Source organism: Aspergillus undulatus, assembly GCF_047715775.1.
Source record: "Aspergillus undulatus strain CBS 261.88 unplaced genomic scaffold BDV17scaffold_65, whole genome shotgun sequence".
NCBI classification, from domain to species: Eukaryota; Fungi; Ascomycota; class Eurotiomycetes; order Eurotiales; family Aspergillaceae; genus Aspergillus; species Aspergillus undulatus.
Window position 1 is genome coordinate 16,906 of NW_027396669.1, and position 27,886 is coordinate 44,791.

Here is a 27,886-nt window from a genome sequence, read left to right on the forward strand (position 1 = left end):
AGCACCGAAGCCTTTTGCTTAATATCTGGATACAGCCAATCTTGAAGGTCAATCCCCAAAGGCTCAAACCTTGAGAGGAGCTCCCGTATCCACAATGCTTGAATTGGGTTTAGTCTCCGCACGACGGCGGACCCCCAGAGTGGAGGCCAAGCTTAATGACTAATCAACCCCCAGGAGGCGCGGAAATCCCAGTTTGTAGATACCAGTCTACGTCCCCTGTCATATCGTCGACGTATCCTGAGCTCTACATCTTTGCGCTGGTTGATGTCTCCCTCCGAGTCTGGACCAATCACCCTGCGCAGGGCCTGCCAAGCCTGCCACCGAGGCAAGCGCCGCTGCGACCAGCGCTGGCCGCGCTGTAGCAGGTGTCGGAAGTTGAGACTAGATTGTGAATATGCCAACCAGCCCCTTACTGCGGGTACGGCGTCAAACCCACTTGTTTCCGGAAGACTGGTTAAGCCTGGTCGTTCCAGGACGCCGGGTGCTTTTGTTCCCGCCATAGAGCAACCCCTCCATCTCGAGATCATCAAGGGCTACGAGCAGAGCATCATCTCGTTCTCGTGATGGGAATCTCCAGCTTGCCTTTGTCATTTTCAGAGAGCATGAAAACCCACTTTATCCATCCGGAGCTTTGGTCTCATACTTCGGTCCCGCAGCCGATTTGCGATATCCTTCCCGTCTGCCAACTATATACCGACTCTGCCAATTCTTCGTTTCTTGTCCCACTTCTACGACAGCAAATAGTTCACCACCATAAGCTAATACACAAATCCGTCAACTTCGAAGACCTCCTCGCCTCCGCCCAAGCCCTCCTCCTCGCCCACTGCATGCTAGTCGCGACAGAAGACCCATCAACACCCTACTCCGAATCCACCAGCGCAGCCTTACTCGCCCTAGGCGAAAAACTCTACCAGCAAGCTCCCATCCAACTACCGCATACACTTAGCCCGCGCCGAGCCTGGCTGTTCGCAGAGAACGTCCGGCGCACGATTATAGTGGGGTTTATGCTGCGGAGCATATACTCGCTCAAGACGAGGAATTATTCTGTTCGTACGCCATTCGTGGATTCGTTGCCGTTCGATATTCGTACGGGCCTGTGGGATGCAAGTGCAAGGGGTGATGCTTGGTTTGATGCCGCTGGTGAGCAGTGTGACCAGACTGACTCGATTGTCTCGCTGCACCAGTACTCGGGTATGTTGGAGAGTGGCCGCGTGCATGGGATTTCGCCATTTGGTGAGTTGATCCTGGCGGCTTGTCGAGGGAAGGCATTTAATCAGGTGCCCTATCCAGCTATGGCGGGATAGACTACGCAAGAGATCGCTTTCCGGTCACCGAAGACGATGTCTATCAATGTCACTGCTGCATTTTATGCTGGATACGGGAACCCTGGCGCTCACAGGTCGGTACCTGGTCATCATCGATCGATTCAGTTACCGTGAATCGGAAGCAACCATCGTGTGCGGCTTACGCGATCACACTCGGCACAGAAAGCGAAGAATTGTCGACCTTGAGAGACTCTTCCTACTAGATACTCACTTGTTGACAGAACGAATGCGCTTCGAGGGCTCTGCCAAGAACATCAGAGCCGTCAGGTGCACAACCCACATGGTACAGTTTACCACCGGGGTCATAGCCCTATGCATAACACGTGATGATTTCAGTACGCTATCCATCATGCCTCGCCCATCTATTGACCTCGAGCCTCACCAGGAGTATATCACCACTCTCTATCGGAATGATACCCCTCTAGAATCAATATCCGAACTCTTAGCTCTCAAGCATGGCATTAACGCCAGTACTCGTACAATTAAACTCCGCCTAAGAAAATGGGGTATACACAAGCAGAATCGTACAGCAGCAAATGATAAACTCCTCCACGCCCGAATACAAGTCTTAATGTGCCAAGATGGCCTTAAGGAACCAGAAATCGTCCAAGTTCTCCAGTCTGAAGGTTGGGATATCCAACTACGCACCCTGAAATATGTTCGCCATTCGTTAGGGTGACACCGCCGCTCGCGCATTGGTGAACCAATCGCCCCGCTCACCGAGGATAATTCCAACCCGAACGTGGCTGATGGAGGCCCGAGTTGGAGTCAGCATCAACTTACCCCTCGCCAAGCGCCCTCCAAACCTGCACGCTCTGTATACAAAATGGCAGCGAAGCCGCTCTTCCCGCTGGATGCGTTCTATCCAACTGATGAGATCACTCATGTCTGCGCTGCTGGGGAATCCCTTGCGCTTCAGGCCCACAGTGCGGCTTTTGCCCGCTACATGGCCGATAAATCGGCCGGCCATATCGGTCCAGCAGAGAAGAATATCCAAATGGACCACGTACGATCCGTAATCGCCAGAGAATGGAAAGTTACTGTTCCAGAAGTCGGGTTCGCCTCGAGCGTTGCCGACGGCGTCTCCATGGTCCTCGAGTCGCTACACTGGGAAGAAGGCGACAATGTCGTGATCGACCCCGACGAATTTCCAAGTCTAATCGCCCCCTTTGCTGTAAAGAGCCAGTTGAACCGAGAGCGATACGGCGCGGAGATACCACAAGTCCGGTACGCAAATGCAGACAGTCTCGCGGGCGCAGTGAACAATAAGACGCGTTTGATCGCTGTCAGCTACATTTCATATCTGAATGGCGCCAGAGTCGACCTGCGTCATTATCGCCGACTCGCTGACTCTGTCGGTGCTATCCTCGTCGTTGATTACAGCCAGGCAGCTGGGTACATGCGCATCGACGCGTCAGTTGCTGACTTCGCCTTCACATGCTCGCATAAGTGGCTGCTCGGCGTTACGGGGGTGACTATCGCGTACTGGAATCGAAACAGGCAGCCGGGTTGGAGGCCTTCTACGGCGGGATGGCACTCACTGTCACTTGGTCATCCTCTTCCGCAGTGGGGAATAGAGACATTGAAATTCCGCGACGATGCGCTGTGTTTTACGCGTGGTAACCCGGCTCACTTGCCTATTTATATTCTTCGGGGGAGCCTCGATTTCTTGAGGCAATGGGAGACGGCTAAGGTTGAGCGACATGTTCTGGCGTTAACGGCAACACTGTTCGAGAGGCTGGAACAGGAAGGAATATCTCCGTCAACACCAAGGAATAAGAATCAACAGGCGGGAAGTGTGACGGTCCATTGTGACGAGGCGTCGGAGATAACAGATGAACTGCGTAAGGCCGGTGTCTATGCCTGGAATGGGAATGGCAGGGTGCGGTTCAGCTTCCACGGGTATAATTGCTTGAGAGATGTTGAACGAATAATGGAGGTCTTTCCGGGGTTATGGAGGAGGTTCAATGCATAGTTAGCAAGACTTTCGCCTCATTCAGGATGGCAGCTAGGGAAGTAGAGTAGTACGGAGATGTCGGTAAACTCAATCCAGTGATATCCTATCTGCGATATAATCAGATATTTGCCAGGAACTGGTTTCTAACAACGTAATCCTCGTACATTCGCTCTCGCCTCTGAGCAGCATCTTGGGTTAGCCCTGTTGTTGCCGATGGCCGGTGGAGCTGAGACGCCTTCTCATCAAGTGACTCTGACATGATCATCAATGGTTGGAGGAAGTCGGGGAATCGAGGCCGACTAGACCGATGGGGGCTGAAAATATATGGGGTCGGGCCAGAAAGCATATGGATATGCTTGGTCTTGGTCAATAATGTTCATGTTTCCTGTCGATCACGGCCTGCCCGCCCTGGCCCGCCTCGACCCCCGGATGCCCCAAGGACCAGCCGTGGCCTCTTACCGAGCTCCCAGGGCCAGATATCTTTCATGGTTTTGGCTTTTGATCAGCTGATTCTTTGCCGCGGTCGAAATATCGGGACCTAATCTTATGAATGCAGTATATATTTCGGCTTTGAACCCTTGATGGTTACAAGCTTCAGCCACACGCCTCGGCATGACTTTATTTCAACAGGAGTAATAAACCGTCCGCGGATACACCGGCTTGCAGGAGTCTCCAAGCCGCTTGGAGAATCAATTCGGGGCATCCGGGCAAAAGACTACGGAACACTTCCAGTTGGGGCGACACCGCTAATTCTCCTGATGCCCGAGAGCAGCAAAGCAAGGCCTCACTCTCACAATAAGCTCTTTCTTCAGAGCCAGGGACGCAGAGAATCAGCTTGGCGTTCCTGAGCTGTCTTGAGGATTTGCGTTCCTTTTGTCCGCTTCGATTCAGACAACGAGTCAGACGGCCTAATCCGCCACATTTTGATCACGTTTAATCGGCCCTAACTCCACCTTTTGGCCCCGAAGACTACGTAGGTGGAAGCCACAGTACAACAAAGCCGCTCATTGTTGCTTTGCACATGCAGAGCCCGTCACACCTTCCCCGAGTTGTGATCTGCGTGGCAGCGCCTGCCATGCTTCAAGGGTAGTAATCCTTCAGATGCTTGGTCACCTTGAGGGAGAAACCTTGGGTAGACTGCACGATCGTACCTGAAAGTGTACCCAAAAAACCAGGACAGAACAAAAGGCTCTTAGGTGGCAGGAGTGCTTCTTGCACTTGCATATCCTTCAAGGTGTCCCGTGTAGGTTTCAAAGATGGTCTACGTCCACTCCCAAGTAGGAAGGTAGTAAATAGACCCTGATACAGCCCCGGCCCCCAACTTCCTTAGCGTTTTACAGAGACTCAACTCCACCACGTTTTCTATGTTCCCTGACGCCAAATGCGAGGGGGCGCGTCAAGTACGAGGGGGCATAAACTGACCTCGAACAACTATAAAGACCGCTTGAAAACATTTAACAAGCAGCAACATCAACAACAATCCTCTCCTCCTCTTCTAAACAACCCCCAAATCCGCAAAAATGGTCTCCATCCGCAGCACAATCCTCGCCCTCATGGCAGCAACCTCCGCCACCGTCTCAGCCGAACACCTAAAGGTCGTCTTCTCTTCCGGCTCCTTCTCAACCATCTCCGGCCCCGCAGGCGGCAACACAAACGGCCACTACGGCGGCTTCGCCATCATCAACGACGCCGGCGAAGCTATCTACAATGACGGTACCCCCGCCGACCACTCGCCCTGCTATAACACCGACGGCGGCCGCACCTTCACCATCGAGGGTGACTGCTGGGATACACCGCGCACCTTCCACTGCTTGGCGGACTTCGGCGGCAGCCCCGAATCTTGCGAGGTTCGGGATGGTGATGGAAATGTTCTGGGTACTGGTGAGGGACAGTCCGACACGACTTTTATTGGGATAGCAATTGGAATCGACGCCAGCTGTGTTGTTGAGTTTGACTCGGATTCGACTGGGTGTCCCGTTGATGATGGGAATGGTCCTCTTCACGTTACTTCTGGTTAAAGTGTGAACCAGAGTTTCTAGGAAAATACTTGTTTAAGATCATGGGAATTGCTCTTGTGCATAGCAAACCTACCTGAGGCACGTTTGGCAGCAAGTTGGCCTTTGTGATGCTGGAACATAGCTGTCATGGACGCAAAGTCCCAGGCATGCAATGTACATACTACTCCATTAAAATGATAAAACCCTCTACCTTTCCTACCTTTGGACCTAAATTCTTGGTTCCAGGGCCGATGTGCCTTTTGTCTTGTACATGAATCCTTTCTCGTGCTGGGCTACCACGATGTGTCAAATCTACTCAAGGTATGCACCTACCGTCTGCCGGACAAAATGCCCAAGGATGTTCCAGCTTCAGGGTAAGGTTCAACTCCAGGGTATAATACCAGGTCTCCTGTCCTTGCAGGAGCTTTTCACCCACGTCTCGCCACCTTTGGAATTCGTGCACTTGAAGTGATGAACAACAAATTTTCGAGATCTTGAAAATACTTGAAGCTAGCTGATCAAGGTCTAGCCATACTCATGATCCCCACTGTGAAACACGCTCTAACGCTTTTTGGAGCCCGCGTGTGGCCTCGAACGAGACATGACTCAACAAGGTTTTGGCTCAATAATAAATATCGTGGACCTCTAATGTTCAAGAACAACTCATTTAAAGCCCGTGTAGGAAATAACCGCGGCAATGGCATACCCTCCAGACGATATCCTCTTCTTGATAATTCAACACCTGCACAATGACCGTCCGAAAGCCTCACTGCGTTTCTGGGACATTGCGTACTGGACCGAAGACGCAACATGGCCGCAGGAATTCTCAGACCGCACCAAGACCCTCAGATCCCTTATGCTCACGTCCGGCCATCTATACTCGCTCGTGAGACCGTTCTTCTACCGGAATGTTCTAGTTCGTGAATGGAGTGTCGAAAAGCAACAGCACATAACATGGACTTTCTACCAGACCTTAAACCGCGATCCAGAACTGGCACAGTACATCCATTCTGCGATCATTAGCTGCCGTAACTTTGAGGGATACGACCCTGGCATCCCGGTATTTGCTGGCCAGTGGGAAGTCGCACACTACGAGCTGCCTGATCCCAATGGCACCACACCTGCAGAACTATCCAAACTGCTCGTCACTCTCTTCTTCCGGTGTCGTAACATGCAATCCCTAACCCTGTTCGAATTCAACGCCTGGGAGGCTCTGGAACTCGACTCCACGGAAAACAACAACGATCTGTCGTCCATCGGGTCTGGGACGTCTCCCATCACACATTTAACGCTAACGCGCTGTGGCGCAAAAGAGTCTGCACTTGCTTCACTCCTCTCCTGGCCCAAGGCCCTAAAGTCCCTACACTACGACGCGAACCAAGGAGCCTGGGGAATGCATTACGGATATGAGTACGACCAGGACCAAGACCAAAACCAAACAGCGGAGACCTCCGACGACGACGAAGAAGGAGGAGGAGGAGGAGTAGAAGACGCCGAGTGGACCTGCGCAGCCTTCGTGCACGCCCTTCAACCACAAAAACACAGCTTAACAGAACTCATCCTTACTCGCGAAGACCCGGCCCATGAGGGTCTCTTTGTGGGTCCGAGAATTGATCTCTCCGACTTTAAGGCTTTGACGGCATTAAGGATTTTCGAGCTCTTTCTCCAGGGCGTTGAAGACCCTTCTGATGCGTGGAGAGGGCTACCGCCGAACTTGGAGACCTTGGAGGTCTTCTATGACGATATAGGCTCCCGACATGCGAGGTTTTTCTACGAGTATGCTATGCCCGAACTCGGTTTCTCGAGCGGAGATGAGGAAGAATCCGACTCTGACGCAGAGCGGGAAGTCGAGATTGATGATCAGTGGCCAGGTGGCCAGTGGTTGCGCGCGTTACTCGAGCAACGAAAAGAGGGCAAATTTCCGGACTTGAAGACAATTAGGGTGTACACACCCGAGTGGGAACCGGTGCTTCGGCGGGGGCAGAGGCGGCGGAAGGAGACGCACCTCTGCATGCTGCCGGAGACTGTGAGGGATTTGGCCAGCGAGGGAGGTGTGGAAGTAGATGTTTGGATTGTTAAAGAGAGGTATCGGAAGGCTGATGATTTTGATGCGATGGACATTTTATGATATGTATATATAGATATTTCTGGCTTTCCTAGATACAAATAATCATAACGCATGAATGAAAAGACCCCCTGCCACGTCCAGCAGTGTAGAGTAACCCGGGGCGCCAGCATGGACGCGAGGACCGCCACACCCCTCACTTGAACAGCACCATACCGCTCCCTAATCTGCCCGTCCATCACACCAAGGTTACTAAGGACTGGCTCGGATGGCTGAGGTAACTGCTGCCCGGGTGGCGGGGGAGTCTTCATCATGGCCGTCGCCTTTTCAACATACGGCACCCGCACAGACATCATGTCGTTCTAGGATAAACCCCAACTCTGCGCATACACTAGGTGGATAGCCCGCACCAGCTTGTCCCACGGCGCCCTTGCCTCGACATTGGCTGGGAGCCCGACCATGCGTAGTGACGGGCCGTGAATGGGACCGTTGAATGGGGGCGGGCAGTACTTCCGTAGGTCGAACGCCTGCCAGGAGATGTAGCGCGTAGCTGGGGAGCTCGCGTTTGAGCAAACGGCGGAGTCGTGAATGGCGGTTGTTAGGGTAATGCCTTGTGCGCGGCAGGCTTCACAGAGGGCGAGGGTGTCCTTTGCGGGGACGCGGAGGTTCACGCGATGCGTGTTGCCGGGCAGTACAGGAGTGGACAGTTTAGAGTCGGGGAGGAGGCCGATAGAGAATTGGCCGTTCAAGTAGGTGCTTATTAGTTCGTCGGCGCGCCTGTCCCAGTTTGGGTCGCGGATGCTGGGCATCCCGATGGCGATGTCCAGAGAAGGTATCAAATGCTGCGCCTCAGAGCCGTCGAAGACTGTAGGCAACGGGGTAGGATTTTCTAGTTTGGCGAGAAGTCCGTGCAGCACCATTATCAGCCCAAGGCCGTCCCAGCGCCAGTGAGACCCAACAAGAGCGACCTGGTTGTCTGGCAGGGATCCAGTAGCAGGTAGTCAGCGGAGGAGCTACGCGGAGTGTCTGGAGCAGCTCGTCACTCGAGTAGATGGTGGTCTCAACGTTGAAGGTTAGGTCGCACCAGCGGTCTAGCGCTACCGCGTCACAGAGCGGGTAGTATGCTTTTCGTCCTGGTGCAGCTCGTGGGCGATATCAGGGTGTCGCAGACGAAGGGTTTTCCAAGCGGTGCGCAACTGGGCGACTATATCCATGCCAGCGGGGAGGACGAGGTGGACGGCGCCTATCATCACCCAGTGTTCGCGACCCAGCGGCTTTCCGCTGTCGCCGATAAACTGGAAGAGTCTATCATGGCAGCCGAGAGGACGGCTCCAGTTGCCAGATTGTCGCGTCCACGACATGTTTAGGTGAGGACTCCAGGTAGACAATTTTCGGAAGGGTTGGGAACATTCTCGGGCTGGGCTCAAGCAAATATAAACTCAATTCGCACCATGATCTTGGCTTTGAGGTCAGCGAGGCTGAAGGCCAGGAAAGCCGATCGAACATCACGAATGATGATCACCTATAAGGCTACATAACGACCTGATAACGGCAAGCCAAGAACAAAGAGACCCTCGTACCCCGCCAAAAGCATGTCGATCGCTGCTCATGACAGACAAAGACCGCATAATAGGTTCATACTTCTCGGCGGGCGCACCGTATTTCCTGTCTCGTAGATTGAGGTTTAAAGTCACTCACATTGACGAGTTCAACACGTATTCCCCAGATCCGAGTCCTCCTTGCGGCACCGTTGGTCCTGCTTGACATTTTCCTTGGAACCTTGGGGTTTCAGTCTCGAATTGAGTCGTCAGGGAAATTAGGGTAAAGGGAGGTCATATGACCTATTCCATCAGCAAGGCTATGTGCTCTTGTTTGGCAACAAGTACCTCCACCGGTAATATGCGAGCCCTTAATAAAACCGTTTTGATAACGTGTAGCTCGTGTATCATTTTTCTTTCCCATACGCCAACCTTCGTTGTCGTTGATTCTTCTCGACAGCAGACGGGATTCATAAAAAATCGAGGCACTCTTTATCGACGCACCAAACATATGTAGCGGAGTTGTGATCGGAGCATAACCATCCTTGTCACAACAGAGTGGATTTCATAGAGACGATGTTGATGTTATAGATCGGGACCCGTCTCAGCTTCTTGAGGCAAGTAAAAGCACTGTGAGGTTTTAGAGCCAGTGCGCGGGACGCGAAATAATATGCTTGCTAGGGGAGCGAATCACAGTGTGATCTAGGCAGACTTCTTATCGGCTTGCACTCTGGGTTTCTTGCTGACTTGAGCCCGGAGGGAGCCAAGTGATCTTGCTCAACGATCTCATATTTTTGATACTCATAGTGGTATCCAAACATCTGTATATTAGGGCTGAAACCAGGACCATGTGGCGATTGTTCTGGAGTTTTCAATTTATTGCGTGGATGCGTCCCAGTCGAGGTCTCGTCCCGTAAAGATCAAAGAGTACCAAAATGTGCCGAGGCACGGCGATGTCCGGAGCATTCGACTGGCTGGACCATGACAGAGCCTTAGTAAGTTAGAAGGGAGGGCGCATGAATTTTGTATGTGATTGTGACGCCGCTTGCTTGCGCAATGTTAGCGACGGACGTACCTGCAGGGAACGGGGTTCATGCCATCTTCGTGGTAACTGTCAAGAGTCAAGATGGACTGAACGAGCAACTCATCGGACCGTTTTTTGGCGTTATCTGATAACGCGGGTGGGCCGGTTGGTGTTGCAGGGTTTGACAGGGTGCAGGGGTCCACATCTAATTTACTTCTGCGGATCTTAACTCCGATTTCGCAGGTAGGAGGTCCTATATTTGTTCCCCACCGGGAGGAGAAGAGCGTTTCTCGAGGGCCCAACAATGACTAAGATGGTTGAGTGAGAAGGCGCCGTCCCATGCGGTGTTGCAGCTCGGTGCTGAAATCAACCGCCGAACAAGTGACGGCAGGAGGTTGCGAGAATTATTGTTATGTTGCTGAGCCGATGAGACATGTAGCTATCTGCAAGGGCCACGGCACCGGTGCTGATCAAACACTCCTGAAGCATAGCCAATCAGCCAGAGGAAAGATCCGAGTCTCTGCGTTGGGGATGGCTTAAATTCGTGTTGTTGGACGTTTTCCTTTTCTTTATCTTAGTATCTCACCCTTGCCATCTCGACCTCCTTTCTCCCCGAGTCATGCGCGAACGTTGTACCAAGCTCGTCCGTTAAGTCCTGACAACTCCGCCTCAAATACGCCCCGATGCGCCACCACACGGAGGCTTTGCTGCTGAGGATTCGTCCCCGCCCAAGGTGTCATTGCATTCCACCGGTCATCTCCTATCTTAGCTACACCTGCATAGAGTGAGTATATAACTCTCATGAGGTAATGTATATAAATGGAGCACCAAGCGCGACATGCACATGTTCACTGTAACCCTAACAACATCTAACCCGCTCCAAGCACCACACCAGAAATTAATAAGATTCTCTGCCAAGCCCTAATAATCAATGCGCGGCAGCTCTCCGACTCTGGACGTCTTGGCGCCCTGCATGTCGCTTACCAGAAAAGGACATCCTTAATCCACTAAAGAAGAGGAAGGCTTAGTCCGGGACCACAGAAAGACCTAGATTGGATACAAAGTGGGTTTAGAAGGTTTCGACACGGCTTATCTCAACAACGGCTTATTTCCGAAGATCTGAGGTCATGTTACGGGATGGGGCCGGCGAGCTTGGTCATCATTAGCAAGCATGTGAATTACAAAACGAGAGTGCTTGCGGTACTAATACTATAATTGGCCCTGGGACTAACAGGGAATGGTGCCTCAATGGAAGAGTATATAAGGCTTGGGCCTCTTCGTCCGTTGGCCGATGATCACTCTTACTTACTCAAGTCACTCATTTCTGCGTGTAACCAACCATGCGCACCTCGCTCGCTTTCCTCTCTCTAATTTCCGCCGCGCTTGCGACACGCCCATTTCTTAATGAGCCTGATACTGCGTGGGTACATGAAGCCCTGCAAAGCAACAAGACTAACAGCACTCAGCATCGAAGATGTCCTCGGCGACACCCCCACCGGCACCCTCCCTTCCCTAGACGACATTCTCGGCCTGCCAGACTTCGAGTGGGCTGCAAGGCGGTACATGAACGCCTCAAGCTACACCTACTACCGCAACGGCGCAGCAGGCGAATGGTCCTACCGGAACAACCTCGAGATATTCGGGCACTTCCGATTCCGACCTAGGATGATGGTCGACATCATTAACATCGAGTCGACACTCCCAACCACGATATTAGGCCACAATTTCTCCGCCCCCTTCTTCATCTCCCCATGCTCGCGGGCTGGTCTGGCGCACGAGGACGGTGAGACGAATTTCGTCAAGGCCGCGCACGACGAGAATATCCTTTACATCCCGGCGTTCTATGCGACTCGGTCGATGGATGAGATTGCGGCTGCTAAGCCGGAGAATGGCTCTCAGGTGCTGTTTCAGCAGGTCTACCTTGACAGTAACGATACCGCGACGAAAGAGCTCTTCGCGCAGACGGAAGAGCTAGGGTCTAAGGCTATCGTGTTCACGGCGGACTCTGCGGCCGATGGAAACAGGCTCCGGGCTAACCGGTATGGTGTGGGTTCTGCGGATACAGCGTATACGCTGTCGACTTGGGAGTACTGGGAGAAACTGCAGAGCTTTACGGATCTGCCCGTCATTATTAAGGGGTTGCAGACGGTTGATGATGTGAAGCTTGCCATTCAGCACAAGGTTCCCGCTGTTATTCTTTCTAACCATGGTGGGCGGCAGCTTGATAGTTCGCCATCCTCGCTTGAAGTCGCTCTGGAGATTTACCAGGAGGATCCGGACCTCTTCAACCAGATTGAGATTTACGCGGATGGTGGTGTGCGCTATGGAGCTGATGTTTTGAAGTTGCTTGCGCTTGGTGTCAAGGCTGTTGGGTTGGGTCGGCCGTTTATGTATGCCAACACATACGGTGTTGAGGGCGTCACCAAGGCCATTCAGCTGCTGAAGCATGAGATTGCGATTGATGCCGCGAACCTTGGTGTTCCTGATTTGAAGAAGATTGACGCTTCATACGTGGGTACCCCGAAATTCCCTAATTCCAAAGGCACGCCCCTGACTAACTGGCTTTGCAGGTCAAATGGGCCAACAACGGTTGGTTCACCTAGGCCAGGGCTGGACTCGTGATGAGACTGTCTTTGAATTTCGCTTGAGTCTTACCTTTATCTTCACATTATAAATCATACAATCTGGACTTCATTATTTATACATAAAAGATGCAAGTAAATTTGAAACCTCGCGGTGTCGAGTCTACAACATACAAATTTGCCCAATGCAGTACGGTAAATAGATCCGACAGACCAGGCAGCCGGGTGGCAGCACACGGTACGGACATGAAAAGCTGTTTCGGCTCCATTCGCGACACACTAAGAACAATCAGCAAGAAAAGCTTCGCAGTTCGAAGGAAAGATCAAAGTCAAAGACAGACCGCTCCAGCGTCCCTCCAACGTCGACGTAATTCGCAGACTTGAGTGAAGGAAGGCCAAGGTGAAGATAAGTAACTTGCTCGTCGGACTCAATTTCCCAGTCCCTTAAGCTGGAGAATTCTGCGTCGTACTGGACTGTTTCCAACGACTGGACACGAATGCTGCGGATTGTTAGGCCGTGTTCAAATTAGGGATATGCAGTATCCCGAGGCCATCTGCCTAGTCCTGCCCCGGCTGATCCTGACATTGTCTGCCTCGACCAACGAACCGACATCAGCCTCTTTGTCGCAAGGCGACTGGAACAGAACCATATCCTCAGCGCGCTCAAGACTCGGCAGATTTACATCATTTGTAAGTCCCCATAGGGCAACATTTCCAATGTTGACAAGACCCCGCATCTCAAAAAGCCCTATACTCTGCGGTTCAGGATCCTCGTCCGGTGGGTTTTCAGTGGAGATGTTACCCACGAAATCATTTACGCCATTCAGGATAAAGTCGCCTGACTAGTCATATCCGATGACAATATCACCTGTGACGGTAGTGCAGCCTTCGAATGCGGGCAGTTGATGGGACTATTGACGAGTAAGACTCTCTCGCTTGTCGTTGGGTCGATGGTGTCGGTTGTTTCGCATTCTTGGCACCAGGCACCAGGCACCTGGCAAGGTGAGCAAAGGCCAATACTTTGAAAAGAGATAATCAACATACCCTAAGCGATCCCCAATACAAGAGCAAGGTAACAACTGGGGGCCTTCATGGCTGAACTTGAAGATCATACGCCACGACAGCCCAAAACAATAGCCGGACCAAAGTAACAAAGACACGCGGAAACCAACCCCCCCCACCCCCCAGGCGAATAGGACCGACTTGAAATATTTGGATGCAGAAACACATGAATCATAAATGGACTACGAGGGGCAGTTACATCGGGCAATTCCAAACACAGTCCAGGATCTAGGGCTGGCCTTGGCGCACATGAGCGCCAAAGATTGCCTTATAGGGCCAAGGTTGACGGTCCTGCTAGCGTTTGATTCTACGGTTTTGGATTTAAACAGGACTAATCGCCTGACGTTATGGTGTGGGTATTTGCACAACTTTTTCAATAATGAGGGGTTCTCCCCGGAATCATCTGGGTAAAGCTGAGGATTCTCAAGCTCCACCACTCCATGGTTCATGCGATCTTTGAATGATAACACTAACCAGGCCCTCGGAAAACGGTTTCCAGTATAGTCTAATTATTTATGGGATTTGACACAATAATAACTCACCCATACAGAAATGGATCATGTATGCGGGAGCTAACGGTGGTCAATTGATGACAGAACTGGTAACAGTCTGTTCCTGCGCTCCAATTCTCTGCTACAGTCCAATTGTGATGCTTATGTCGACCGGCTAAGTTGATATGTCGGGTATCGGTTCCGAGCCTAGATGTGTCTATCGTTGTGCGTGGATAGGGTTTCTTCGGGTGGAGAGAATATTTTGCATTCGCCTTGGAGAACGAGTTGGATCACCAGGGGAGGTTGTGAGGGTGTGCTTGAGGGTGTTTACGTGGGAACATTCCTTCATATCGTCGGATAGAAAAGTACATCTGTTGTTAGATATACTAAACTAGGCCCCTAAATTACACTCACTGGATCCAGGCATCCGAATGCGCAACAGGCCTCTCATATATGCATTAATCAGGATAATAATCACAATCAACAACTGCCCGGTCACTATACACCCAATAGATACCATGTATTCTCGATTCCAGCGTCTCGCGATACCGCTTCTGGGTTAAACACCATTCATTCCGCTCAGTCGAATCCCAAGCATCATCGAACGCTTTCGTGAGCGGGACTTGGTCCAGTGGCTCCTCCACTGGAGTCGGTGTTCTCCGAGTGTGTCTACTACTCGTGATGCGCACCCATTGCGGGTCATCCATCTCCAGGCCAGATCCAAGGCTCATCCATTTGGTGATTATCACGGCCTTTCCATCTCGATTGCAGTCAAGCAGGGAGCCCCTGAAGACGACACCACATACTGAGCAGCAGAAGGTGTTTGAATGATTGGCACTGTCGCCAGTAAATATCCAGTTCTCGGGTGCAGTTCCCATGATAAGCGTCCACCGGTCTCGGTTTAATTTGATGTGACCGCAGATACGGATCGGCTTGAGTCCGCAAAGTATTTCGTCGGTGCTAGGATCCTTGTCATGGAAGAGTAACCAGTTCTGGACTTGGAGTATTAATACCGGGCGGTCTGCTACGGTATCAACACGGGCGTGAACTGATAATAAGGTTGTTATGGGCGAGTCCTGTGGCCAGTTGACGCTTTCCCTCCATTCGAGGGAGTTGACGGTTAGGCCCCGACGATGCCCAGTGTAGTAGTTCTTCATCGCAACCAGATGGTGTCGCCGAAACACAAATCGACAATACATGGTGGAGTGAATGTCAAAGAAGTAGAAGAGCGGGTCATGCTTGCGATATTTGTGCAGCGGCGCAATATCCGGGCAGATATGATCGTACTTTCTAGTATGAGCCCCCGGATGGCTGACGTGCTCTGTTCGGTGCAACGTACCGCAGTCGTGGCAGCTGTACAGGTGCGGGAGACTCCTGGTGATCTGATATAGGGTCGACACTGCTAGTTGCTTGTCTGCCCCTGACATGTTTGGTTTCCTGATGCTTTCGCGCATGCGGTGATTACAAAGCCTCAAGCTCACAATATCTGGTATTTCGAGCAGATCGGTAATGCATAGGAACACGTCACGGGGAAGACGCTCTAATTTTGACCTTTGGTCTGGGTGTAGAATGTCCTTTTTGGTGGCTCTGGGGAGTTTCCTGGCTTGGGGTTGTGGTCCGTCACAGAGCTGTCTTCTGGCTTAGAGCTTTCTTGCGGTTGAGAGCCGTGGTCTGACTGGGGCTGAAGATTACCCTCCTTCCAAGTACAGGCATTTGATCGAGCGCTGTCAGTCAACTGAAAACCATTCTTTAGTGGGGGGCTGTCCTTTAGCTTTGCTTGAGGGTTGCCTTTCTTGTTCCGTCGAAGCAACTTAGACAGCCGTTCCTTGCACACCACGGCGATTGGCGATCGCTGTATGTCGGTAGGTAGGCCTGACGGTAAGGAAAATAGTCGCTGGCGGGGATACAAAGAAGCTCTGAGGAGCGCCCCGTCTTCAACGAGATTAGGGCGACTCATTAGCGATTGGGATGGGAAACTGCGACCAGGTCCGTAGCCGGACATCATCTCCAGCACCAGAGCTGCATGCCGGAGTGCCGCGCCGAAGGCAAACCCTAATTCAAAGTCCGTTACTCCAGCCCAGCCGACGAGGGCTGCACCGTTATCGTCTTAACGGCCTTGGTGTGTAATCGATGCAATCTTCATGAATACTGTATCATTGCGTCGGGGATGGGGGATTGGGGATTCCGTGTGGCCGTAGTGCCTCCGTAGTCGAAGCTATGGATGAGGTAGTCTTATATCGGTGATATATAGTAGGTTTCCTATCAACCGATATGCCTACTCCTATGTTTAGCGACTTGGTGGTCTCTCTATGGAGCTGTTCGAGGGTCATCCATTCTAGCGACCTTGGCAACTTCAAGCGAAGATCAGATCGCGCCCGCACCACACTACGTATTTGCCCACAACCTGGTTCCGGTCCTGGTCTTGCCCTAGTTACCTACCTGGCCAACGAAAGATCCCTGACGTTAGCAGAGCTACTATGTGGCCGCGTTCAGCTGACATGGCTGATAGAGCATCAAGAACTGCGGAGACAAGCGTCAACCAAGACCACTAGCTTACTTGATGCTTACACGCCTGATTTGATCCTCGTAGGTTTTGTCAGTGGCACTGGATCGTTTCGAGGTCTCCGGAGAACGCAAAGCACATACCCAGTCTTTTCCCAAAAGGCCAGTTGTGTTTGCTGTCTAGGCTGTCGGTAATCACTATAGATATCATCATTGAATGGCATCAAGAGCGAGATTGACCCCGGAAGACATGTAGGTCCCTTGGGACGATTTAACATCTCCTTAGTCTCGCTCATTTGCCGTGCGGACAGCGAAAATTAGTGCACTTGTTGGTGGGTTCTCTTGTTGGGGGAGGGGATTGGACATACAAAGTGCAAAAAGTGAGATTTTATCTAGAAAGAGGAAAAGAGGCCAGGGGGCCTATTCGAAGCCCACGGGCTATACGGGAGATCCATCCTGATTGAGGATTAAATACATTGCATATTGAGCGAGGCCCCAGATCCATTTCTCTAAGAGCCAGTCTCCGAGCATCTGCGCAGTAACGTTCAATATCTCTTCAAAATGAATCAAGTGCGTCTCATTGCAGCACTCCAAAGAGTTGTCCGGTTTGCAACCCAGCTGACACCCCCGCATTGCCCGCATTCCTCCCTCATGGCTCGAGCGCGACGAGGTTCGGTCTATGCATGCACACCCAGACATACTATTATTGGCGGGTTTTCGGCGAGCAATCACTATAGGTACAGGAACAGTGGTTTCGTTTCTAGTAAATAAGAATATTGCACTTGCCGCCTCCAGAGGCAGCGATCAAATGGCCCTGACGTCATTGGTATTGTTGTCTACACTGATGCTTGGACGGTTTCTCAGAGTGTCAGCACTCTGGCATCCTCTCTTTGGTGGCAATTCCTCCGAATGTTACCCAAGCTATCGCTTTGGTAGAGGACAACCTATGCATGACACGAAGTCCCCGAGATTCCCGGTCGTCTGCCCTCGCCTAATGGCCGCCAGGCGCGTCACTGTTGCCAATCAGACCGGCCAAGTCTGAATAATTCGACCTTGCCTCGCAGAGACGAAAATGCCAGTCTCGTAGATAATCAGGGGAAGCTGCCATTTCCCCACGAGGGCGCCCAAAAGCACGTCCAACGCTCCTTTTTCGATATTCTTCATCCTCCCCCAGCATTGATAACTGCATTCTAGGATACGCCTTTTGCAAACATGGAGGATCCAGTCAACGATACTAGCCAAGCAAATTATCTCCTTGTCTTCCTCGCGTACTATCGCATGTACGGAATTTACGGGCTTCTAGCTGCCGCCATTGCTATCTATAGCGTGTTAATTGCTACTTATCGGCTCTACTTCCACCCGCTCGCTCGATTTCCTGGACCTAAGCTTGCTGCTGCTACTGGGTGGTACGAATTCTACTACAACGTCTTTCGGGGAGGAATGTACATTTATGAAATTGAGAGAATGCATAGAAAATATGGTAACATGTTCAAACCATATGCCCCTCTAATCGTAGTTAACCTCCATGTCCCAGGTCCCATCGTCCGAATCAACCCGTATGAAATTGTAGTTAATGACCCGAGCTTCTACAATACCGTTTATGTCACCGCTAGCACACGCCGCACGGATAAGTGGCTTGATATGGAAGGCCGCGGGATGGAGGGCAAGTCATATTCGCCCTCCTATGACGTTACTATGGCTAATAGAGACACAGGCGCATTGATTACTACACAAGAGCATGAACTACATCGTCGCCGTCGCAAGAGCCTGGAACCCTTTTTCTCTCGTCTTAGTATCAGCCGGATTGAGCCTCTGATTATTGAGGAAGCCAGGTTACTCACCGATCAACTCGAATCCTTAAGAAAGTCTTGTCATGTTATTCGCCTGGATCATGTTATGTCTGCGTTTGTTGGTGACGTTGTTATCAAGCTCTGCTCAGAGAAATCGCCCGAGATGATCAGACACCCAGAGTTCGGCAAGGATTGGTGGGTTGTCGTTGCCTGCTTCAAAAGTAGCGGCTTCTTAACTCACGTCACAGGCATAACGCCTTCAATGTCATTGCAAGACACGTACATATTACCGTGCAGTTTCCTCAAGTCGTACCGTGAGTGAAAGTCTCCGCGTCATGCCGCTGCTAAGATAATTGTCAGAATTGTTCGAATGATCCCAACGGCAATCCAAAAACGTTTACTCCCAGGAGCTGCGGCCTTCGAGACCTTGCACCAGGCACGTAATGTTACCTGCAATTCTGCCAGGCTTGCTAACGTCTCCGCAGCGCGCGATCAACCACATCAATGATGCAAAGCGAGAGATGCTGAGCGCGGAACAGGTCGAGCGAAATAAAAACAGCTCCTTGTTCCGGCGTTTTCTGGCTAGCCAGATGCCCGACTCGGAACGAAAAACTGAGCGGCTTGCAAGACAGGCTATGGAGCTTTTTGGTGCAGGTAGTATTACTCTGACTGGTTTTTTTACTGTGACTCTCTACTATATTCTTAGCAGCCGGCATATCAGATACCGCATTTCTAAAGAGCTTGAGAGCACCATGGTAGATTATCCGTCCAGGCTACCTAGCTGGCAGGATCTGGAGAGGCTGCCTTACCTGAATGCTACAGTTAAAGAGGGCCTCCGGTATTTACCCTGCCTGCCATCCATAATATTTTATATCACTGTTTTTCTCTTATACAAGACTATATCAGACTGAGCTATGGAACCCTGCACCACCTCCCACGCGTCTCGCCCGACTCTGCGCTTCAATATAAGCAGTGGACCATCCCCCCTGGCACACCCGTTGGCATGTCAACATACAGCCTCCACCTGGACCCATCGACCTACCCAGATCCCCGCAAGTTCTGGCCAGATCGATGGCTCGGTGATTACAATCCGGACATGAATCGAAACTGGGTACCATTCAGCCGTGGATCCAGAAATTGCCTAGGCATGAAGTAAGTCACTCGTTCATTCATTCCTATAGGTCCAAATTACCAAGGAGACAACCCCTGCTAACCCAGGGTGATCCCACTACCACTAGTCTTGCATATGCCGAAATTTACTGGGCGCTGGCTGTCCTATTTAGACCAGATGCACCGCACCTTGAGTTGTTCAAGACCGACGAGTCTGACGTTCTCCCTGTACGGGATTTCCTGTTACCTGCTCCGAAACTTGGTAGCCAGGGATTGAGAGTTACGGTATCATAGAATAATAGCCATGTGATGAGACCTGAGACTTTTGTTTGTTTGTGTCATTGGATAGTTAACAAGAACCTCAGAGGGGAATTCATGATGATGATTCCCAGACACGCATCCTATTGGGAGATATAAGTACTCCTTTTATTCTCTTTGGTATTGTTCTCTGAGGATTGCCCATCTGATTTCATGTCCTGACCTTCCTGCACATATTCCCATGCGGGCTCCATCGATTCGCCCCGGTGAAATCACGGGTCATGATAGCGGGAAGGCGTATCGCGTTCAATGTATATACGTCTCGGGGCGAGCGAGACTGCAGCAGGCATGCCAAGCCCTAAAGAGACCAACCAGAAGACCCCAATCCCCTTGCGAGCACCCCTTATACCTACCTAAGAATCCCCCGGGATCGAGACATGGAATCAATCCTATCCTCACCCTTACACTACTAGCATCTCCATACAATAACGCATCATTCTCACAGGCCGGGTCCCATTCAACCAATTCACAGCTCCTCACCATCATCACCACCGCCTAACCTCAACAATCTCATCCCCACTAACAAAAATCTCCTCCTTGTCCAAACTCGCCTTTACAGGATTCCTTTGCTGAAAGATAACGGTCAGTTCCTCGAGTGTGCGCTTGCTCGTCTCCACGAAGAGGAAATAAATGACCAAAACTTCGAGCGTGTCCCAGAATATAAAGAGGAAGTAGTACTTCCAGCCGGCCCGCGTGAATGCGATGCCCGTTACGAAGGTGTTGTAGAAGGAGGCGATGTTTATGAAGAACTACCCAGTCCATATTAGTTCGTGGATTAGCAGGGGGGGTTAAAGATGGCTTTGTCAGAGGAGGTAGGTAGGTGATAGAAGAGATTGGAGGGGAAATACATTACTCATCCCCATCCCCTTCGCGCGACTCTCATACCGGAGACATTCAACAGGGTACATAGCCTGATTCGGCGTCCAACCAGCACTATACACGAATCCAAAGATAAATATCATAGCGATTTGCGCTCGCGCCGTGATCCCGCTCTTCGCAACGACATTGCCATCGGGTCCGTCCGTGACGTTCGTCGCGTTGAGACCCGTAATGATTGTAAAGAGGAAGACCATGATTGTTGTTGAGACGAGCAGTTGCGGGCGGCGTCCAACCCGGTCTGTTATTAGGGCGCCGAATACGGCACCTGTGAATTGTACCACGTTTTGCAGGCCTTGGAGGAGGAGGCGCGTGTTGTTGGAGGTTATCCCTGCACCCTGAAGCATTTGGGGGTAGTAGTATGACACGGGGCCGTTGCCAGACCATTGGCCGAAGAAGGCTGCATTTGCATCCTAATGTCAGTTCAGGCTGATTGTGGGATTGGATGAGAGGATGTGGTATGGTGCCCTACCCATGAAAACAACAAGCATAGACCGGTACCGCACTTCGCGACTATTGAACAGCTCGCGGTAGTCCCACCACCGCTTATCAGACCCGACGTTAGATATATCCTCAACCATCTCGCGGTACTCGAGTTGCACGAGCGGCGAGTCCCGGTCTCCTTCACCGTGGTACTCGGCTAGCACGCGGATCGCGGCTTCGTGGCGGTTGGTGGAGACGAGCCAGCGGGGGCTCTACTCATCAACATATCCATTAGCATCGTCTTCACGTGAAGTAGCCGTTACTTATGACGCATATAGGGGGATGTGCAGGTAAATACCTCGGGAATAGTAAAACAAAGACAAATAACCAACCCGGAGAAAAACATCTGAAGCCAAACCGGAATCCGCCAGGACTGCGTCCCCTCAATGAAGCTCGTCCGCCACGGAATGAACGTCCCGGGTATACCTCCTCCAAACCAGAGGACGTTGTACAGACCCGTCATTGCGCCGCGGTACGCAGGGTGCGCCATTTCAGAAACATACGCGGGCCCCGCAGTCGCGCACGTCGCAACCCCAAAGCCTAGAATAAACCGACCCGCCATGAACCCACCTAGGTTGGTACATGTTGCTTGCACCACTGTGCCGATTATTATCCAGAGGGCGCCGATGGCCATGCCGACGCGGCGGCCTAGGGGTAGACGCTTCTCAACATCGACCATTTATTGAAAAGTAGTTAAGGGAGGCCGTACCTCTAAAATCAGTAAACGGCCCAGCGAAGAACGAGCCCACGATATTCCCAATGGTATATATAGCGTATACAATCCCCGTCGTCGGCGTGCCGTCATCGAGATCGAAACCAAAGTACTCGCGGTATTGGCGGTAGCTGTTGATCGAGCCCATGAGGGAGCCGTCGTAGCCATTTATGCATGAGTTGAGGGTCGCGACGGCGATGCACCAATACAACTGCCAAGAACAAGCAGTCAGTATAAGTGGGACAAGGCAATAGAATAAGTTCAAGGTTATACCTTCATCATCCTCTTCGTCAGCAGCCGAGGCCTCGACCGGACGGTGGCGATATGCAGGGCGGCATTGCTGACGCCAAACACGCGCTTGTCGTTATCGGTGGAGATTATGGTCTCGAATGAACGCATGTTGCATGGCACTCGGTACGACCTAAAAACCCTAGATCTGGGCAGTGATATCAACAGGGCTGAAAGGCAGGGAAGGGTCCTGGGGAAGGGGAAGCAGAGCGGATATATAGGGTGTGGGGAATGCGCTGGTCACGATTCAGCGACAGCCGGGAGGGAATCGAGCAGTCCGAAATCTTAGTCGCCAGGAGATGCAAGGGTGTTTGAAAGGGCCAGGATCTGAGGTGCATCCGTCCTGGCCTGGTCATTCTGCTGCATTTGGCGTCAGGGCCTAGCTCCGCGGCTTAGGGCTGCATGGGCCTCGTGCTAGTAGCGGCACTAGATGTGGGGTAGGGTGAGGCTTCAGCACTCGAGGTCAAGTAACCCCGTTACCAAAATAGAATAGCCGAAGAACGTCCACTGGGAGTATCCGAAGCCACCCGCGGAGCTCAAGCCAAATATTCAGAATCGGCACGATTCATAGTGTAGGTGCCAGGGTGGTCACAAGGAGAATTTGGAGCCCTGTGCCATGAATTGCCAGTATCAGATTCCGGCGCCACACGAGATGACACCGGAACAGGAGTTGGCCCTGCAGAGTGGATGAGGAAGATGTCGATTAATGCCTTCTGTGGCAAAGCGAAGTCCGTCCACTGGATGAGTCTTCCAGGGCACTAATAATCTTAGACACTATGGAGGCTTGGCCGATGCGGGGATTGGCTTATGCATGAGCGCTTGGTTTCATCACAACGTTTTGACAGGAGGATGTGTCAGTGCGTCGGTCAATTGCCTATATTAGTCTGGGAGGGCGAAAGGAAACAGGGTTGTTAGCTTGAAGGGTGCCGAATTCTCGTGACCGTCGCCGTTGTGGAGGTGGGACGGCGGCACTGAGGTTTGCTGTGCAGATTCTCCGAGCCATAGTTGAGTTCAGTATTGGGGAAGAGCCGCGAGTTGAAACACAGTCATGCAAGCCAGGCCTGAATGCTGAACGCCATTGTTATGCAATTTGGAAATGCGGAAATCCAAAACTTTTGACTTTTGATCTCTAGGCCAAACCAGCCCTAACTCCATCCCGTACCAGATCTATCGTACATCCATGAACCATATAATACAAGTCAAATAACCCCTCATAACTGCATCCCCTGCGCCATCCCCATAATCATACTCCTTTCCTCCGGACTAATATACAAACTCAACGTATACTGCCTTCCCTCAATCAAGTCCGACTCCCCCCCACCCATATCCGCAAGAACCAACCTCCCCATCCCAGCAAACGGCAATCCAAACCACATCGGCGCGCCCCGTCTATCCGCACCCTCCCAGAACTCCGGATGACAGGACATACTACTCCCCACCAATAACGGGTTGAAGCCATTGCAGATCGCCTCGGGGATATGCAAGACACCCTCTAGGACAAGGAGGTGCGTACTGGGGTCGTTGCGGCCCCGCTGCACATGAAGATGCACGTCGCCTACGCCCGCAACTTGCATCTCATCGTGCGGGCTGAAGATGTTGTTCTTTAATAGGACGTTGACGGGGGTGTAGGTTGTGAAGGAGGCTTTGTCGCGCGCGTAGTGGACGTTTCCGGAGACGATCATCCAGTCGCGGCATATTAAGAGGGAGGGATGAATTGTGCGGATTTTTTTGCAGCGTGAATCTTCTTCTTCGTCAAGGGACGGGTCTTGAGGGCATTCGGTAGTTGTGCTACTGTTTGCGAAATCGCGCATGAAGTCATCGTGGGTGCGCATCGTGATCGGGTCGGGGCTCCGGCGGGCGTTTCTCCGTGCAGAATGTAGGGGTGCCGGAGCTACCTGGATTGTCGGTGATTTTTTCCGATGGCGAGTGGCTTGCGACGGTTTCTAGAGGTTTCTAGAGGAGAAGTTGCATAGCAATTGGGCAATTGAAGGAATTGACTTGGAGGGACTGTCTGTCTCACCTCGAGCCTGCGACAGGCGGATCCTCGGCAGAATATTGGGCGGAACAATTCCAGCTTCACCGCCTCTCTTTGGGGAAACGCGAAACGTGACGCGTCACGTCACGTGGCTTCCCGCGCGGCTGTTTGAGACTGCAAGGCATCAAGGCTGCAAGGCAGTCATTCAGGATGGGGCATTGAGGAGAGACCAAGAGAGCACCTTGAATGGTTCCTGCGTCAAAGAATGCTGTTAAAAGCTTTTTCAAGGAGTGTCCGGCCAGCTTACGCTTGTTCTTTGTCCGTGGTTGGCGCAGATTGCTCTTGGAACTCAGCTGGTGCGTGGTTTGCAGCCAATATATATATTTCGGGCAGTAATTCAAGGTGTGCCAGTTTGAAACCTCTCTAGGATTGCCAATGTACACATATTGAAACTTCAAGTTAAAGACTTTCAACCTTGTTTTACTGATGATATTACGTTACTTTGGCAGCATAGCTAAGACCAAGACAACAGGGCTAACGTGACGCCAGAAGCTAGGTCACCTCCGCGCCCCAGTCCGTGCCTCAGGAAAAGACGCGGGAAACGGGATTCTGCGGAATAATCCGCTATTGTTTTCCTATGCTAGCATTTGTGACCACGACCTGGACGTTCTGGAGGCCAAAGATACCCTCCCCCACTGGGCATGCTATAAGTAGGTCACTAGCAAGCCGGGCTGGATTCGATGAGGCAGGACACAGCTGACGTGATCTCTCCAGACGCCAATAGTGAAGTCACTGGCTCTCAGATACACATATGAACCTTGTTGACCTCTAACACCGAGTATCATTTTCGTCTCAGACGCTTCGCAGCTGGACCATTTAGGGCCGTTCGAGCTGCAGTGCCTGCCAGCCTCCGCCTTTGTCGGGGAACGTCATGTCTTCTATATGCACGGTGACAAGCTCCGTACAACGGCGCCACTAAGCCATCAGAACATCGGAGCATGTAATGGAGAATTCGTGTCGAGCAAGTCCATTACTGTTCTGACCCCTCGCTTCTCCATCACCAGTGCGCCCCAGACGAGAAGATCTACTTGAAAGTCGCTTCCCACTGAGCGCCGGTCTTCTCCAGAAGATGACATACGTTCCAGACAACTTTTGTCACTTGGAATTCACCCGCAGATTTGCAGCTAAAGCAGCCTCAACATCGCAAAGTCGAAATCCCGGTGATCGGCCGAGAATAACCATGTTTTTCAGCAGAGCTGTCAGGTTTAAGTAGGTGTCGTTCTTAGGTGACTGGTTCATGGAACTCACCTTGGAAGAATGCTTGTATGTCCACGACGGACGATTCCTGTCTGTCCCCAACCTCTCCGCTTCCTTCATGTTGGACCTTAGTAGATTCGGATGCCCAAAGGACGCCCTTCTCGTGCAAGAACCCTATCACATCGCGACAATCCAACCATGTCCCGTCTAGCCCGGCGAGCGCCAGCAATTTCTGCCTGTCAACTGAAACTACGTCCTCGGCGGCCACACCGACAATGTTTCCCAAAACTCGTCTAGGAAGGCGCATTTTCTCAGGGTAAACAGGCTCTCCATCTCTCAGCTCGGTATAGTGAGTGCCCGCACCACCGATGCAATAGAATGGCAGGGCGGGGATATCAAGCTTCTCCTTGCTGCCAGAACGGACAAGGCAAAGGAGATACTTGCCGAACTTTTCAGCCCACTTGACGCATGGAACGAGTCGGAAGACTCTGTAGAATTCTTGCGGGTCGGATCGCGGGTCGCTGAAGATGCGGTAGGTGTGCTCTAGGCACAAGCGCTGGAAGATGCGCGTGGGATCCGTTTCTTGGAAGCTGTAGGTGTGTGTAGTCGCACCGGGTAGGGGACGTTCGATCTCGACTTGACTCTTCCGGTCAGGTACGGGCGTCGTTAGCGAAGTCATCTCCACGCCGTAATTATCGTTATCGTATTCACGATCGACGACATATCCCAGAGGCAACGTGTTTTCGGGGTGTGCGACCGTAGGTAACCCAGTTGGATCGTCGACGTGAAAACCACCCTTTCCCTTTCCACCAGTCAGCGTTTTTGCTTGCGCCAAGGTAGCCTTGACACTCTCAAATAGATGCGGATGAGTGATGTGCAAGTCGGACGCGACGGCCATATCGTGGAAATCCGATAAGGAGTCAGAGAGTCGGGTCATTGTTCCCTCAAGCTTGGCAAGCCGGTTCTCCATATTCCGGTACATGAGGTCCTTCTTGTGCCGATATGTTCGCTGCGCATATCGGATCTGCTCGCGTCGATCCTATGAATATTAAGTATTCGATTTCAGATTCTCGGAAAGTGAGGTAGAATGAAATGTATGTACGAACCTTCCGCGGGCTGTCATTTCTTGAGGCCATTCTCGGCCGACCGCGTTTCTTTGCGCCATTGGTGCTAGTGGAGGGGTTGGGTAGTCGCGATCGCTGCGACACATGGGCATAATCATGAGGAAGAAAGCATCGGGCAGATAAAGTTTGGGACAAGTTATCGTCCATTTTCGAGTGGAGAAGCTAGGAGAAAGTCTGATAAGGTCGGAGTGGGGGATGGTTAGGTCTTATAGTAGGCTGGCGGAGTGTAGTAGGGCCGGCGATCCTCGGCTTCTTCTTGATTTTCTCATCGTCCCGAGGTGCCCTTACCTATGGGCATTCCACCAATCAAAAACAGCCATTTGTGGTGCTGAAATAATGCCATCCATGAATCACAGAAGGCCATATTGGTGTTAAACAGCCCCAAGCTGAGGCTACGCTGAAGAGATTTTTGATATTGACTAAGAGGGCCTCCGCTACCAAGTGAGTTGGGTGGATCCTCGATCGGAGTAAGCTGCACCCTTGTTGAGATAACGAGCCTTGATCTGCTATCTCGAGCCTTGCAATCATCGATAAGCTGAGTCACCCAATAACAGAACGTATCCGATTTCCAAATGCACTGATGACAATTCCCGATCGAAGTGGATGGTTGCGCTTTGCGCTCTGTGTCCACTACGGAGCACTGTCTCCGCCCCCAGGAGATTGCCCGTACAGCTGGGACGATGGAGAAATAATATGGATAAGATCGAGAACTCGAGATTGATTCAACATATGTTGGAGTTATCCCAGATCAATTGGTACACTTGCGGCACGGATAGAGCTTCCCTGGATCTTTTGCATACTAGATAGTACGACTGCAACCAGCTACAGGGTTACGGCTGCGAAGCTTGTCCCTCCTTTTGGGACGCCACGCACCTTGTAATAGTACACCAATCGCTCCATGCATCTCTTGGCCTGTCTATCAATGACAACGCAAAGCATCTCATGAACAAGCTTCGTCGCAACGCAGAAGTGGAATCGTGAGTAGTGGCTACAGCGCGAAAAACGGAGCAACGCAGCTCACAATCAGCTCAAACAAGCAGAGATCACCATCATCAAGCATCATCCATGAGCTTCAGCGATGATCTCTCCCGCCCTTTCTCCAATGGTTCCTCCGATCGGGTGGTCGAGTGGACAGTTAGGGCTTTATCTCCCTTATCAGCCCCATTAGTCGTGACATTGCTTTCTCCGCGGGCGCGCGATAAGCACCATTCCTTCATTGCTTTGAGCGAATCCCAACAAAGCTGGAGATGGATTCCGAGGGTTCGGACCCTGTTATTCGTCCCGGATGGGGCTTTGGCTTCGATATGGTGCAATGGCTGATGTTTTTTGCCTAGATTTATATATGACGATCTAGATAAGCGTTCTTGTGCTGTAATTGGTCAGTGGGGAAGCTATGCAGGACGCTGGGGT

The 27,886-nt window shown here is 51.7% G+C and overlaps 11 protein-coding genes across 11 annotated transcripts; 6 read left to right on the top strand and 5 right to left on the bottom strand.

Moving 5' to 3' along the window:
• Positions 1-264: 264 nt before the first annotated feature.
• BDV17DRAFT_300892 (Zn(II)2Cys6 transcription factor domain-containing protein) lies at positions 265-1,304 on the top strand (the record flags this gene model as incomplete). Its single annotated transcript, XM_073764139.1, has 2 exons — positions 265-418; positions 460-1,304. 2 exons carry the CDS (start codon positions 265-267, stop codon positions 1,302-1,304), a joined length of 999 nt encoding a protein of 332 aa, XP_073611423.1.
• Positions 1,305-2,008: 704 nt separating this feature from the next.
• Positions 2,009-3,399, top strand: BDV17DRAFT_274093 (pyridoxal phosphate-dependent transferase). The gene has a single exon (XM_073759075.1). It carries the CDS (start codon positions 2,152-2,154, stop codon positions 3,298-3,300), a length of 1,149 nt encoding a protein of 382 aa, XP_073611424.1. The 5' UTR covers positions 2,009-2,151; the 3' UTR covers positions 3,301-3,399.
• A 1,403-nt stretch (positions 3,400-4,802) lies between these two features.
• On the top strand, positions 4,803-5,300 carry BDV17DRAFT_295225 (uncharacterized protein; the record flags this gene model as incomplete). The annotated part of the gene is made up of 1 exon (XM_073763018.1): positions 4,803-5,300. One exon carries the CDS (start codon positions 4,803-4,805, stop codon positions 5,298-5,300), a length of 498 nt encoding a protein of 165 aa, XP_073611425.1.
• A 660-nt stretch (positions 5,301-5,960) lies between these two features.
• BDV17DRAFT_274094 (uncharacterized protein) lies at positions 5,961-7,468 on the top strand. The gene has a single exon (XM_073759076.1). It carries the CDS (start codon positions 5,977-5,979, stop codon positions 7,405-7,407), a length of 1,431 nt encoding a protein of 476 aa, XP_073611426.1. The 5' UTR covers positions 5,961-5,976; the 3' UTR covers positions 7,408-7,468.
• A 238-nt stretch (positions 7,469-7,706) lies between these two features.
• On the bottom strand, positions 7,707-8,705 carry BDV17DRAFT_295227 (uncharacterized protein; the record flags this gene model as incomplete). The annotated part of the gene is made up of 2 exons (XM_073763019.1): positions 7,707-8,312; positions 8,454-8,705. The coding sequence occupies 2 exons, from the start codon at positions 8,703-8,705 to the stop codon at positions 7,707-7,709; spliced, it is 858 nt and encodes a 285-aa protein (XP_073611427.1).
• Positions 8,706-11,236: 2,531 nt separating this feature from the next.
• Positions 11,237-12,519, top strand: BDV17DRAFT_274095 (FMN-dependent dehydrogenase). The gene is made up of 3 exons (XM_073759077.1): positions 11,237-11,326; positions 11,373-12,417; positions 12,477-12,519. Exons 1-3 carry the CDS (start codon positions 11,247-11,249, stop codon positions 12,507-12,509), a joined length of 1,158 nt encoding a protein of 385 aa, XP_073611428.1. The 5' UTR covers positions 11,237-11,246; the 3' UTR covers positions 12,510-12,519.
• Positions 12,520-14,499: 1,980 nt separating this feature from the next.
• BDV17DRAFT_295229 (uncharacterized protein) lies at positions 14,500-15,468 on the bottom strand (the record flags this gene model as incomplete). The annotated part of the gene is made up of 1 exon (XM_073763020.1): positions 14,500-15,468. The coding sequence occupies one exon, from the start codon at positions 15,466-15,468 to the stop codon at positions 14,500-14,502; it is 969 nt and encodes a 322-aa protein (XP_073611429.1).
• A 2,287-nt stretch (positions 15,469-17,755) lies between these two features.
• BDV17DRAFT_284541 (cytochrome P450) lies at positions 17,756-19,737 on the top strand (the record flags this gene model as incomplete). The annotated part of the gene is made up of 8 exons (XM_073760550.1): positions 17,756-18,023; positions 18,078-18,206; positions 18,258-18,528; positions 18,582-18,647; positions 18,694-18,778; positions 18,819-19,171; positions 19,240-19,485; positions 19,572-19,737. 8 exons carry the CDS (start codon positions 17,756-17,758, stop codon positions 19,735-19,737), a joined length of 1,584 nt encoding a protein of 527 aa, XP_073611430.1.
• A 509-nt stretch (positions 19,738-20,246) lies between these two features.
• Positions 20,247-22,231, bottom strand: BDV17DRAFT_300894 (putative MFS lactose permease; the record flags this gene model as incomplete). Its single annotated transcript, XM_073764140.1, has 6 exons — positions 20,247-20,510; positions 20,610-21,037; positions 21,110-21,332; positions 21,419-21,768; positions 21,830-22,043; positions 22,106-22,231. The coding sequence occupies 6 exons, from the start codon at positions 22,229-22,231 to the stop codon at positions 20,247-20,249; spliced, it is 1,605 nt and encodes a 534-aa protein (XP_073611431.1).
• Positions 22,232-23,298: 1,067 nt separating this feature from the next.
• Positions 23,299-24,110, bottom strand: BDV17DRAFT_274096 (uncharacterized protein). The gene has a single exon (XM_073759078.1). The coding sequence runs from the start codon at positions 23,950-23,952 to the stop codon at positions 23,332-23,334; it is 621 nt and encodes a 206-aa protein (XP_073611432.1). The 5' UTR covers positions 23,953-24,110; the 3' UTR covers positions 23,299-23,331.
• Positions 24,111-24,599: 489 nt separating this feature from the next.
• Positions 24,600-26,639, bottom strand: BDV17DRAFT_274097 (bZIP transcription factor). Its single transcript, XM_073759079.1, has 3 exons — positions 26,459-26,639; positions 25,404-26,391; positions 24,600-25,351 (listed from the first exon to the last, which is right to left on the bottom strand). The coding sequence occupies exons 1-3, from the start codon at positions 26,621-26,623 to the stop codon at positions 25,251-25,253; spliced, it is 1,254 nt and encodes a 417-aa protein (XP_073611433.1). The 5' UTR covers positions 26,624-26,639; the 3' UTR covers positions 24,600-25,250.
• Positions 26,640-27,886: the final 1,247 nt, after the last annotated feature.